This window comes from Trichoplusia ni, chromosome 8 (assembly GCF_003590095.1).
Source record: "Trichoplusia ni isolate ovarian cell line Hi5 chromosome 8, tn1, whole genome shotgun sequence".
Lineage (NCBI taxonomy): Eukaryota > Metazoa > Arthropoda > Insecta > Lepidoptera > Noctuidae > Trichoplusia > Trichoplusia ni.
Window position 1 is genome coordinate 2,439,226 of NC_039485.1, and position 14,334 is coordinate 2,453,559.

The 14,334-nt window shown below is 36.1% G+C and overlaps 1 protein-coding gene across 1 annotated transcript in view; it reads right to left on the bottom strand.

Annotated features, from left to right (window-relative positions):
- Positions 1–14,334, bottom strand: part of LOC113496443 (chaoptin-like) — a 67,694-nt gene that overhangs the window by 830 nt on the left and 52,530 nt on the right. Inside the window, exons 4-24 of the mRNA XM_026875665.1 lie at positions 13,216–13,420; positions 10,607–10,777; positions 9,440–9,648; positions 8,867–9,021; positions 8,554–8,656; positions 8,162–8,362; positions 7,720–7,856; positions 7,387–7,606; positions 6,710–6,931; positions 6,068–6,309; positions 5,518–5,690; positions 4,781–4,862; positions 4,142–4,307; positions 3,702–3,844; positions 3,482–3,623; positions 2,880–3,014; positions 2,349–2,546; positions 1,991–2,134; positions 1,462–1,602; positions 773–1,015; positions 252–487 (exon numbers count right to left, since the gene is read on the bottom strand). Of these exons, the coding sequence (XP_026731466.1) occupies positions 252–487; positions 773–1,015; positions 1,462–1,602; positions 1,991–2,134; positions 2,349–2,546; positions 2,880–3,014; positions 3,482–3,623; positions 3,702–3,844; positions 4,142–4,307; positions 4,781–4,862; positions 5,518–5,690; positions 6,068–6,309; positions 6,710–6,931; positions 7,387–7,606; positions 7,720–7,856; positions 8,162–8,362; positions 8,554–8,656; positions 8,867–9,021; positions 9,440–9,648; positions 10,607–10,777; positions 13,216–13,420 (3,668 nt within the window). The remainder of the gene's footprint in view (positions 1–251; positions 488–772; positions 1,016–1,461; positions 1,603–1,990; positions 2,135–2,348; positions 2,547–2,879; positions 3,015–3,481; positions 3,624–3,701; positions 3,845–4,141; positions 4,308–4,780; positions 4,863–5,517; positions 5,691–6,067; positions 6,310–6,709; positions 6,932–7,386; positions 7,607–7,719; positions 7,857–8,161; positions 8,363–8,553; positions 8,657–8,866; positions 9,022–9,439; positions 9,649–10,606; positions 10,778–13,215; positions 13,421–14,334) is intronic.

Below are 14,334 nucleotides of genomic sequence, written 5' to 3' on the forward strand. Positions count from 1 at the left end.
AAAAGTTGTAGAACGTACCAAATGTGTCTAAATCTAAAACAATTTTAATAAATCTGAAAACAATGTCCGGTTGTCGGAAATAATAAGTACTGTGAATTAATTGCAATGTTCTTTAAAACTATCAAACGTCAGTCGCGATATTTTTTAAAATCATGCCGCGAAAAATGGCATTTTTAGCCGTCAATAACAATTCCCACACAGCATTAGTCAGAAATATTTCTGAACAATTCCTTATACAAAATCGTCCTTACCCAATTCCACAGTCACAACTTAAGGGATTGCCTGCAACAAGTATGTCCTGTAAGAACACAGTGTTCGGTACTCTTGGCCATGCTCTGTGCGAAGGGTTGGGTACCCTCGTAATGTAGTTGTTCCTGAGATCCAGCGTGAGGTTGGTCACGTGGCCTGGTCTCCAGAACACTTCGTTGGCGAGCTCCTCTATGCTCGTGTTGTAGACTGTGAGCCTTAGAACTTTTGATTGAACACCCTGGAAATGAAAGGTTAGCATGTTATTTACACGGATAATTTTAGATTTTCGCTTACTTGTGGTAGTAAAGTGAAAATCTTTAGTCTAAGAAAGAGATATCTGTATGAGTTTTCACAATGTATTAAAGTAATTCAAGCCTGTTAAAGTTAGATATAACTCATTTTCCACTAAGGAGAAAAAAAATCTAAATGAGTTCCAAAGAATAAGAGAAGAAAAACGAATCTTGTCATTTGGTTTTCGACTATAAGCTAAAGCAATACAGTTCTAAATAGACTGAACACTTACGCTCAAGAGATACTGAGTAAGATACTTCAAGGCTCTTCCAGTGATCGTTATATTATCGAGTTTGTTCGGCAGAGGTCCATACATTTCCTTTCCGAACTCCACTCCGTTGTCGTCGACTTCTATCAACAAGTTCTCCAGACCAGCGTTGTATGATAACATTTTTGGTACATTGAAGTCTCGAACGTTTGAGTAAGCAGTCACTTTAAGTGTACGAAGTCCATACATTTTGCTGAAGACACCGTGCTGGAAAAAGGAATACAAGTATAGTATATTGTAAGTTTAATTTATTGAGATGTTCTCTTTGGACAAGTCACTGCCGTTAATGATGGGGTATTACTTAAATACAATTTTAGGTATAACATCAAAGCTCTTAAGAATTGTATCCTTGTGTTGCGGGGTTTTCACAAATAATTAAAACCACAGACACAAGAAACATGCTTAAGTTATCCAGACAAATAATTTGTGGATCACATAATGCTTGTCTTACGCAGGCGTTGCACCCGACACACGTCACGCGTAGTGCGTTTGGCGTGGTAGCCTATAACATTCGGCTAAAACAAAAGAGTTAAAAGACTTGCTAAGGTGTGAGATATGTGCTAAGTTAAAAAATGTATTAAATTTTCCACTTAAGTCTCCTCCAATGCTTTGTATTTCAGGTCAGTAAAGTAATAAATATTGCATTAAATTACCTCCAATATTCTGAGCCTCAGACGCGTTACATCAAGATACTCAAGTCGTGGTGACACACCGTACAGACTGGTGTTCATGAGAGCTGTGATCGGATTGCCAGACAACGAGAGCCAACGCAGTTCACTCAGCGAATGAGTAGCCTGAAATATAAATACAAATAGTTTATAAGTACTGATAAAGGAAGGATACCTTACACTATCACGGTTAAGAGAAATATTTAATATCGCTCTGCGACAACTATAAAGCACTCTCACAATCCATTAGCAACGCCATCTGTTTCTAAAAGGCCGACTTAACCTGAACAAGTGACGGACTTCTGCGAAGAGAGTGCTTTAGAGGTATATTTTTTTCTGTCTGTAACTTCATCAAAGAAATCCTGCAGACCGCTTGCGGCGATGCGACTTAAAAAAACATTTCTTTTTCTAAAAAAAATGTAAATAGGTTTAAGATGAATTTAGTAATTTAACGTCATAACAGGATCTTTGACTGATACTATAAATTCTAGAAAGGAAATCATTATTTTATTACCACAGGTACAGCAGTCAGATCGTTGTAAGACAAATCCAGTTCTCGAAGACGAGTCAAGTTAGCCGTCGTATCAGGAGGAATAGATGGTAAGTTGTTGTATGATAAGTCCAAACTCTTCAGCTTTGATAGAGACATTGAAGGAACCTAAAACAGAATTAGATACACAAATAAAGTTCTGCACTGATCCTTTTTGTATTATTTTGTAAAATCTACCTCGGGGTATATTCCTGAATACGGCAATTACGAGGAACTAAATTGAGATTGAAAACTTCTTATTGTAAGGTGAAAGTTATGTGGGTATTCTTTGCGTTTACCCTACATAACAGATGAAAAAAAAAGGAAATTGTTAAATACTTACAGACACCAAGCTAACATTCTTCAGTCCCAAATGAGACAATCTCCTCTCAAGCCCCTTGAAGATGGCGATTCCTCTTTCACCAGAGTTAAAAGGCGAGTTGTTGCTGAGGTCCAGCCAGCGAAGCTTCGGCAATGCCGAGAAGGAACCTCCTTCAATACGTACGAGATGGTTATTGGACAGGTCCAACCATGCTAGAGACTGAAAGGTTAAGACAAGATTAATTTGACTGCTGTCCAGGAGTAAACGGATATTTTATTCGAATAAAAGTAATGTAGTTCTAGTCAAAAGATGAAAATATTACAAATGAAAATTAATTTCAGAATAAGTCAATAAAAAATTTACAGCAAAAGATATAAAAATATAAAATAAAGAACATACAGCAATACATACAACAAATCCATAAAAGAGAAAAGCTAAAACCAAAATAAATGAACATGCTGAAGAATCTGTGGAAACTGAAAGAAGAAGTGCAAAAGTGTGTTCTATAACAATGACTACAAGGTTAGTATTGGCACAAACTAAACAATCTACCTTGTACAAAATATTCTGCGGGTATTGTTTTTTTTGGTGGAACACTCTGGTGTGATCTCGCCTAGCGGTGTGGTACATGTATTCGTCGCTGTAGTCGGGCTCCTCGGGCCAGTATTCGCCCAACTGATCGGGGTTCTGGCGGACATGCATGACAGGACAACACATTAGCACACCTACTCACACACTGGCATTTACTACAAACACTGTTAGAGTAGATACGGTGGAAACGTGATCATGTTTAGTGACAGAATTAACGAATTGCGTTTTTCGTAATTTTTGCTATGGACTGAAGTCTATACTCTGGTCTGACTTCTTCCAGACTCTAAAATAACGCGAGCAAATACCGTCAAATCATAAAAAATGGTTTTGATGGCCAACAACCTCTTATAAATTTGAGATTTTACAGCCTTGCGAAATTTAAATTGTAGGCATGATCACGTTTCCTAAATACTGGATTAATATCAAAAATTACATGGGTATCAAAATTCAAACGTCATCAACTTCACACGTTGCAGATCGAATGCTTTAAATATCATCGAGCAGTTAGTTTTCAAAATTCAAACAAATGCAAAAGGTTAAAAAGTATTATAGCAGATATTTACCCGGAATCTTTGGACCAGGTCGCCTAGAGCCACCGCTGGTATGGTATTGCCACTTAAGTCGAGTTCAACTAAATTGGCCGCAGCTGCAGCAGACAGGCAGTTGGTTGGGATCCTTGATAAGGCGTTGTTTGATAAATCGAACCTAAGTGGAGAAAACATAAGGTATAATTTCGACTGATTTTTTAAAACATTTTAGTGAAGTCTTCAAATTTTTACTTACCTCTCCAAAGATGGTGACGGAATCAGGTTGTCAGCCAAATTCTTGATGTAATTATTTGATAAATCTACTGAAGTCAAAGACTGCATGTCGTGGAATATCTCGACTGGTAGCTCGATTATATGGTTGTGAGATAAGTTTATGATCTAAAACGAAAAAATATACAATTAAATGTGGCATAACTGAATTTTATTCGCATCATGGTGTAGCAAGTGACACAGATGGCCAATTTAGAAAAACCGTTGTGAAAGCTTAATTTTAGACGAAGGTTATACGACTATTTTGTATTGATTTCATGGTCTATCCTTATTTATACTGAAGTTTCTACCAAAATACACATCAAGATTAGCTTTTTTGAAGTAACTCAACAAAGGAGTCTATTTTAGATTATTCTAGACCTTACTTCTCAAGGTAAACAACAGTTACTGCAAACAAATCCTTACCTGTAAGTTTTTGACTCTCTTGAAACAATCATATTCCATGTGATAGATATAGTTGTGAGACAGATCCAAATACTGCAACATGTGCATGGAACCGAACACTTCGCGAGTAATGTTCCTTAGCAAGTTGTGGGAGAGATGTAACTCTGTGAGAGTTAAGTCTGCATGCCTGAAAATATTGAAGTAACATTTTTAAGTTTTGAGCTTCCGTGATTTCCGCGATAATCACAGTAAGTTTGGGAGTAAGAGATTCAAAGGGTAAATTAGGGATAATAATAGTGACTTAGTATTTGTGATCTAGAAAAGGTGTACAAATCCCAATGTTTCCAAGACGAAGAAATTTAATAATTTTTTGTGACTTTACTTTTAATTTTCGGTGTAACAGAACCGAGTCACGACCTCTAATATTACATAGAGATTGCTTTTTAGCGATAAGACCGCCTTTTTTACTCATCATATTTGTTTGTCCAAAAACCTAAATTGTTTTTCCTTATGGTGTACAATAAAGAGGATTCTATCTATCTATCTACATTCAACGCCATCTATTGTTAAAAATCTGAAGTAAATTTTTATACGGTTTGTTCTACTTGTTCTATTGGACACAAGGTTACTTATAATAGTATATACTAGGAAAAGGCTTACCTGAAGTAATATGGCGCAATATAAGTAATATTATTATGTGAGAAGTCCAACACTCTGATATTGACAGACACAGTTCCGAGACCTGAAAACATTTCGTCGTTAATACACGCCTCAACATTCGTAGGACTCTAAATATAAATGAAATATAAAAAGAAGTGTTAGTAAGTCACCTTGAGTTAATACTATATCTTCGTCCCTGTCAGTAAAGCCTGTGCAAAGCGAAAAATGAAAAGCAGTGATTAAAATAAAGTCGAAAATAAAAATAAATTAAATAAAAGAAGAAAAAGAATGCATACTTTCATACATACTGATGTTTGATGATACATCTTGAGATCCGAAATGAAATTATTAAGTGGTGAAAAAATAAAATATTAGTAAAGATAAAAAAAAAGTGTTAAAGACAAGAAATAAAATATAGAAGAATAGGTGATAAAGCAAGTTGCAGCACGATAAGCTATAAACTACAAGTATGAAATGATTCGGGCATTTTAGTTCAAAATGTCTGGCTAAGTCATGCAAGTTTTTAAAATTATAATTTAATCAGGCATTTTGATATGCCCGCTCTCCCCCCCGCCTCGAGGAGGTGGGTGTCCATGAGGATTCCCCCGCGTAACCAAAAAGGCATATGCCAAAAGGTACACCGAACTAAGAGACTTGCAGCCCTTTTGTTTAGGAATAAAAGGCTATTGAAATAAAATGCCCCATAGCGGTTGTAATACAAATGATGATAGACTTACTCTGAGCCTTGGGTGGCGGGTAAAAGTTCGATGTGAAGAAACTAGGAGCATTTGAATCTGTCAAAGTGATGATTCGATTGTACGAAGCGTTGACTTTTAAAGCCGTAGCTGATCCCACTTGGTCAAAAATCGAGAACTTGAAAGTGTCCAAGTTGTTGAAGGAAATATCCAACCTGAAAATTAAGAATGCTGTTTATTGTTTTTGTACGTGAATAAAACAAGGAAGTGTTCAATAACAGAAGTGATTTTTGTTCGATTCCTTGTTGCTTCAGTCACGACATACGTACAATAAAAAAACTGAGTTTGAAAGTTTTAATTTTGATACTTTTATAATAGAGGATTTTCATGTTTATCGCGATACTTAAAAATGGATAAAATTTTCAAAAACTTATGATTGGCAAATGAAAAAATAAGAACGAGAACTCTTAAATCAATGGGATATTTGCCTTCTTTTGTCCGTAGAAGATTACGATGAATATTTATCACCATAAGTATATTTACCATAATCTACCACTTCACTAATACTTATACCATCTTAACTTTTACTTACTCAGTCAAAGCCGGAATATTTTGGAAGGCTTCTTCGCTTATTTCGTTGATTCTGTTTCCTTTTAACTTAATAATCTTCAAGTTATCAAGACTTGTGAACGCCCTCCGCTGTATAAGCTCTATGAGATTGTCTTCGATCAGAATCTCTTGCAGTTCTCTAAGGCCTACGAATGCGTGCTGTACTATTTGTCTTATTTGGTTCAGGGAGAGACAGATGCTTTCGAGTTGGCCGTGGATGTCACCCTGTAAAAATTAGATTATTGCTATTAACATAATAAAGCCGTGGCTTTATAATGTTAAATATAATGTTATATAAAGCCGTGGCTAGCCATACCATAGGCTTCCATGATCAATACGCGTTGAACTATTAGAAAAACCTACACGCTGACGTTGGCGTAAACTACAGCATCTATCAGATAAGAAATGTTTATAATCTATTTTCTATAATTTTTACAAATATTTTGTAATATTTTATAATATTTGAGATAATGGGATTGAATTAAAAACAAATCTTATGTAAATAATTTCTTATGGAGTATTTTCTTCATAAACATTCATTTGATCACTTCGCTATCCAGTGAGTCACATGTGAATATCACTTTTGTTTCTAGTGGCAATACGATATTTTTTTTAAATAACTGACCTGTAAGGTTCCTTTAGAGAAATGATCAATGTAGTTATCCTGTAGATTCAACCTCTTTAATTTGTACAAGAAGTGGAAAGATGTATCAGGAACATTCTTCAACTTGTTGTTACTGAGATCCAGGTACTGCAGCTCTATTAAAGCCTTCAGAGGCTCAAACGGCAGTATCTTCACCGTATCTGCTAATCCGTTTGCCATTTTTAATGTGGTTAAGCTGTGCAACTGTAATATACAACGGAGTTTGTTAAATGATATCATGAATGGGAACATACATGTCATGGTTTCGATAGATTGACGAGAAACATATACATATAACTAAGAAAGTACATACTAAAGAACAAAAGAATTCAATAACGACACTGAGACACAAGCAAACATGCCTTAGATTGCCTTTTTGCTTTTGGATCAAAGTACTTACTCGAAAAAACAATTTAAAGAATTTAAATTCGATGGTGTTTTAAGCGGAGTTCCTATGGCCATCTTTCAGCTGTCAAAACTTCAGATCCATCAGAAACGGTCAAGTTTAACTTGTTAAATGATTACCGACACAACATCCCTTATCTAATTTTCATTCTTAGTTGGTCGAGTATTGAAAGAATTGGCAAGCAAAAACCAGTCGGTCATTTAATTGCGAACTTATCAATTTGACAATAAAACAAGATTTTTGTTTAACATACCTCAGCAAAAGCAAAAGGATCGATGAACTCTATATTGTTCTCAGACATGTCAAGGGTTTTGATGGTCCTGACATGCTGGAAGGCGCTAGTTTCTATCCTCGTGATCGTGCTGCCGTATATCTTCAGATCTTCCAACTCCACACCGAATTCTAGGAAGTCTTCCGTTCTTACGCTTTGCCTTAGTAACTTGCTGACAGCCAAGTAGCGAAGGGATCTCATCCTGAAAAAGGTTAAATTTGAATATGTGAGATGTTAGAGAAAGTCCATTCTTAATGAAACTTAGTATATGAACCTAGCCTACAGAAAAAATAATTTAGAAAGTCAATGACTAACCTTCTAAAGTCCTGCAAACTCATTTCAATGGAGCTCGCACTACTGATGTCCAAATAAAACAGTTTGTACTGGAAGTTGTTGAACGATGAAGTTGAGTACTCCGATGGTGTAGAAGACGTCAGTAAATTGATGTCCACCTGAAATTAAATGTAAATATTAAAACCAAAGTTTTTAACAGTACTGTAAAAAGCGCAAATTTGAAAACATGGAAATTGAAAAAAAATTGGAGGTATTTGCAATATTTCTGCAACAGTACAAGGAAGGAAGGATTTTTTTAATGCAGTCTATATCATTATCTTTATCTTAATGAAAGATGCCTCGCTTTGCTCACATGCACAAGACTGCTAGACTCGGAAGATTGGATCAAACCCAGGAAACGTTTAGCACCGTAAGTTTGGAGTGTTGACGACTATCCGTCAAGATACATAAGACTAAGACTTACCTTATTTTCCCTCAGATTCAAGAATCTCAAGGAATCCAGTTTGTTGAGCATGAACTTTGATATCATCGTCAGGTTATTTTCTGATAGGTCGAGGGTCTGCAAACTGTTCTCAAGACCAGCAAAGGATGCTGGCGATAGCTCTGTAAGTCCACAATCACGAAGTGAAAGGGATTTGATCTTCGCATTTCTGAAGGCATCCTCCTGGAAAAAGGAAATATTAAAGGTATCAGTTTATTGTCAAATATTTTTAGGCCATTCTAAAATATGATAATGTTAAGGAAATAGAAAGTTAAAGAAATAATAAAGTAAGTGCATTTATGGATTCCGAGAAAAAATCGTTAAATTGAGATTTCAATCTATTGTTGTCAATAATATACTTTTGTATAACTTACCCTTAGCACAGAAATAGTATTTCCATCCAAAGAAGTTGAATTCAAAATGTTGAAATACTTGAATGATCCAGGGTACAATATCCTGATGAGATTATTGTCCAGTCTAAAACAGAAGAAGCTAAGGTAAGAAACAAGAACATGAAAATAACCCTCATAGAATTTTGCCCTCCGAATAACAAATGTATTTAGTGATATGTTCTAAATGATTTATACAGAGATTCGTTAGACTGGACTTAACACTAAAAAGACACACGGTTTTTTATATACACACATATTAGGGCTAAATAAAATATCGCGAACTATTATAACTTACTTCAAAGAATCCAAAGACAATCTAACACCGTTCAAGTCGTGTGCCGGTGGAACTTGCTTGATCAAGTTGCTGGAGAGGTCCAGGAACCTGAGCTGTCGTAGCGGTGATAGCTCTTCGTAAGGTATGTAGGCGAGTTGGTTGTCACTTAGTAAGAGCTGGAATATATATGAAAAAGATTATATTTAGATTAACAATATCATGGATTAGGATACTAAGTTACATAACAAGACAGAAGTGGTGAAAAGAAAATCACTGTTTTACAGTGGAATAACGAGTTTTGCTTCAATTTAACATTGTATCGTACTGAAAGGAATCTAGGTATCAGCTCAATTTATTAAGCGGGATTATGTGTGACGTATTGAAATAAATACTTAAGATATTTCAAAACTGAAGTTCAAATCGATCAACATTTAAGCTTGATCCAAAACCGATCCCAAACACGGAAAACTCGTTACGACATAGATGGTCCAGGGACCAACCGTAACAAGTGTGGCTTAACCCGAGATCGCTCCACTTGTGTTGTTACTTTAGCTACGAGCTCAACCATTTTAAACAAAACCTTAATTCACTCACCCTATTCAGTCTGCTCATCCCATCACGGAACACGCCACTATCTATCACTGACAGATGGTTTCCATGCAAGTCCAGGGTCTCCAACATCGGCAGGCTGGAGAAGGCATCTAGAGGCAGGTTCGCGATCGAATTGTCAGCAAGAATCAGTGTTGTTAAAGTATGTTCCAAACCACGCCAGTTATCACCAGATATATCAGTTATTTCATTGCCTGGAATAAAAATAATAAGTTATGTAAATAGTTAAGGAATAGGAATGGGTAAAAGAATCAGAAGAAAACGTTCGGTCTTTCCGAAACTAGTTAGACATCCTAAATCCTACCAGTATTTACTGTAAACACTATGTATATATCTTTCAGTCTCTATCTATGAGGAATATACCCCTTGTTAGACAACAGAGGAGCACCCACAGGCTGATATTAATAAAAGCTCCCTGACTTCACAATACTATTCAAGCTTGCTTTATCATCATGTTTCAGCACAAAGAAGTACTTGTATAAAGCACTAATAAGAATTGCAGTCCCAAGACATGAGAAGATTAAAACGATGAACGAAGGTAATAAATCACATGTCAACTTCAACAAGCTTTTATCTTTGTCAGAGTAAATAAGACTTTTTACGAGTTACTACGTGAGCTCAGCACAAGAAAATTAAAAACGTTCGAGCACAGTGAGCACGAGAATTTTCGCTGAAGGAAGTATTTAATAATGTGCTTCGGGATCTTTTGAAAAAAAACACGGTGGATGAGCTCAAACGCTGATGGTATAACTCAATAATATAAACGTGACAAGTTTTAAACGACAAATTTGGTTATTTTTATCATCTTTATCTTAATATCACTTGGCTACACAAATAAACCCAAGATTGCAGACTAATTGGATGACCCATACAAATCTAACCCTCTATAAGGGACCATTTAGACGATACGGGGAATATCGTGCAAGTTGCAATACATTGTGCAGCCGCTCAGATCGGGTATCTAACGTAATATATGATGGCCGGCAATGTATTAAATCTTCAAAGATATTTCTCGCAGCACCTAAATGGGCTCTAACACTATTATGAAAAATTTCAGACATTATCATAACTTCTTTCCAAGTTACCAACAGAACAAAATTCACTTTACAATTTCTCCCGATCACACATAAATTCCCTTAAATAAACAATCACCTGTCAAGTCCAAGAGCCTTAGCTTCTGCAAGTATCTTAGCGACCGGCTCGGTACCGACGTCAATTTGTCCCGTCGCAGTTCCAATTCCCAAAGCGTGTTGTCCAGACCATAGAAAGCCTCTTCATGGATTCCCTCCAGAGGATTCTCGTTGATTGCGAGCCGGTACAAGCCTGGAATTAATTGTTTCGGATTATGTAAGATTGTTTGTTTTATTTCTGCTTCATTTGGTAGTTAATGTTCTGTGTGAGTGAATTAAAGGGTGTTTGTTAAGTATTTGGAGTGGTTTTATATGTTGGTTGATCGTTAAATATCTAAGATAAGAGTAGATCTTTGAGAAAGTTTGAATTCAGATTGCATTAAGAGTAGAGTGGATGAGTCCACGTCAATTATCACTACCTGATGTGCTGAGTAAGTAATAGGTTTGGTTAAAGGTAACAAAAGTTTATTGGGTGTCAATCGATGTATTATTGGTTTACAAAAACATTTTTTTACACAATTCATAAATGATGTATTCACAATTGACAACGCAACATTTTTTTTTATATTTTCAGAACACAAGAGTATTTTTTTACACTGCAGAAACTACTACAATAGTATTATAATGGGTGACCTTCTAAGTTAATGATCCTATTGAAACCCTCGTGCCTTCCGTTACTAAGACGCCTAAACACAAATAAGGGTATTTTGAGTGTTGAAAAATGAAGTAAATCACGCAAGTCCGCGAACCGTTATATAAAATTACGAGTAACTGCTACATAGCTTTTATCTAGTCAAGACAGAATTTATATTACAAGTTTGGATATAACAGTCATCTAAGCCCTAAGGGTACATCAATTGGCAAGACAGCGTAATCCTAAAAACGTGACAGCAGAGGTCATTTTTTTTAGATAAATGATTACAGTATTTGCATATGTAAAGTATCTGAATAGCATTGGTTTTGACTGCGACCAGCAACTTAAAACTAACAATTTATTATCCTATGATTATCGTCCTCAACAGTAGAAAACAAGTCACTTTAAACCAAATACACAAAAACTAAAAAGCAATTACATTTCTCTTTAAAACTAATACACATTATCAACCTTACTCACGCCGCGTCAAAAGACTGAAACAAGCAAATCTCGGTGACACATTCAAAGGGTTAAGTATTACCGGTGTGAAATGCTGAGTGGAGGATGAAGACAAACCCTTATTATATTAAAACGTGTCAGTCGCAAGCGGCGCTCAGTCAGCGTTGACGCGACAATTTATGGAACTGATGTTTATATAAACATATTTTTCGGAATATAGTTGGTTCGCTTTACCTTTAAAGGATTTTTGGTCTTATTCAATGATGCAGCGATTCAATCACGCGTATTTATCGGGATTGCCCCACTTATTAGTCCCGACCGGAATCCTTGATCATGAGCTAACGCGGCGGAGTCGCCAGTCGTAACCTATCGAACAGTCCCGATATATACCCGTGAGTAAATCATTGCATCATTTAATAATCTAATTAATCTTTCTCACGATTACACACTTATGGGATATTTAAAGTAAATATAAAGCGCTTTTGACACATAAGAATTAAAGACTTGAAAAGTTACAATACAGCGAAAAACACGCTGTATTGTAACTATTCAAGTTGGAAGTATGTATACGGTAATATTAAAGGCTTGCTCAAAATCATAAATGGGATTTAAATTACGTATTGACCCAATATCAACAAGAATTTTCCAAAAATCTCAATGATACCAACCCACCCCTGTATCAGGTTTGAGATATCACGCTCAATCGCCTTCATTCCAACACGAGACCAATGAACCAAATAAAAACCGTAAGGTGATCTATTGCACCCTATTTTATACACGAAACCGGAAGGGTTAACTCGTGAACAAAAGTTCCTCCATATTTTTCCATTATGCAAAGACTGGTTCCCTGAACGCTATAAAAAGTTGTTAGCTTTTAATAATGCCGGTCGTAAAGTATATTAACTACTCAAGCAAAGTTGGTTCAGTTTTCTATGCAGAACACAAGTTTGGAACATAAATGTTGGTGATTCATCAAAATGCAACGATCCCCAGGTATTCATAGCCCAGCATAGCAGTATTTTTCCAGTACATCATATCTCTGAATTTTCTCTTTGCCCTTCTTTCTTGCCCGGAAGGGTGCTTGCTTGATCAGGGTTCAAATTAATTGACCTACATCAGTAACAGTCGTAGGTGTCGGTTTATTTATGTTTTCCCGAAGCTTCCCTGAACTTAAGTGTTATTTCTCCTGCGAGAGAAAGTTTTCTTTATTGAGTTGATACTTGGGAATCGACTTACGACTCTTGTGGTTTTAGTTCAATTTTGTAAAAGTATCCTATTATGGTGCTGGTTTACTGTTGGAACCGTGCAAATGAGCTGATATATAGCTTTAAATTGAAACTGTTCTACGAGTAAGACTACTCTAAGGAGTGATATAAATACTTTACTTATATTTTGTGTCTTTTTAACGTTGCAAATTGCAATAAAACCTTTTTGATTTTGAATAAGAAGGACTCTACCAAATCACAATTAAACTGATGATAAATGTTTTAATTCATTTGTGATAATTCAACACCACAAAGTACTCCACAGAAACTAACCTGTTGCTTGGAAGAACTGCGGCTCCAAGTCCCTGATCTTATTCCCAGTGAGCTGGAGCATGAAGACCTTCGAACTGTTGATGGTGCCGGGCACCCTGAGGATCGGGACGTGGTTGCAGGTCACGATGCCGAGGTCCCCAGCCGGCTTGGAGCAGGTGCACAGCGCTTGGAACAAGCATGGTGGATGGCTGGCGTCTACGTGGAGCTGAAAGAACAAAAATTGTATGTTAGCTCATGATTAACAACATAAAAGGAACGAGAGTTTTGTAAAGGTTTTGATACAAAAGGAAAAACTGTACTGTCACGTAATAAAAAGTGATGCATCATAGGTTTTGAATGGAAGGTCCCCAAACACCGACATCGATCTTCAAGAAAGATTTGATAATGCTTTAGCTCATAATGCTGCAGAAATAAGTATCCATATAAAAAAAGGGGATAGACTTAATCGATACCGAATTTGTCACTTTGCCTGTGCGTTTGTGTGCGATGACCTCAGACACTGCTTAACAGATTCAGGTTACGGTTTTCTCTGCTGTATTAAGGTAGACTTTACTTAGCAATCATTGCTTGTTTAATGTCAATAGGTAAATAGAAAAAAAACAACTACGAGAATCAAAAAGACGACGTTTTCAAAGTATATATCCAAAACTACTAGCCCAAGTCATTAGCATAGCTAGTACGCAATAACAATAACACGCAATATCCTCCTCCCTTTCATACATAGTACATACATAATAAATTATAGAAAATCTAAACACCGTACACTGTAAAGCCACACAGATAACACTTGCAACAACAAATAGATCTCCATCAATCTTTACAACTCCAACCTTAATAGAAGCGATATCTTAAGCGGAAGGTTTCAAATTTGCAATGTTGCTTCGTACTGGAGGCACAGCTATGGTACAAAAGAACCACTTTATTAACAGAAGACTTGTCTGATCATCAATCATTTTGAAATCTCTGCTATTGTTTTTCGATGGCCACCCTTTGTGTTGTAATGGACCGTTTTATGTGATGTCTAGTAAGTGATTTGTGATAGCTCAATCGTGTTTACGGTAATTTGTTCAGTAATACATTCATGATATTGTCGTATGTCTATATTCTGGTGAAAAGTAA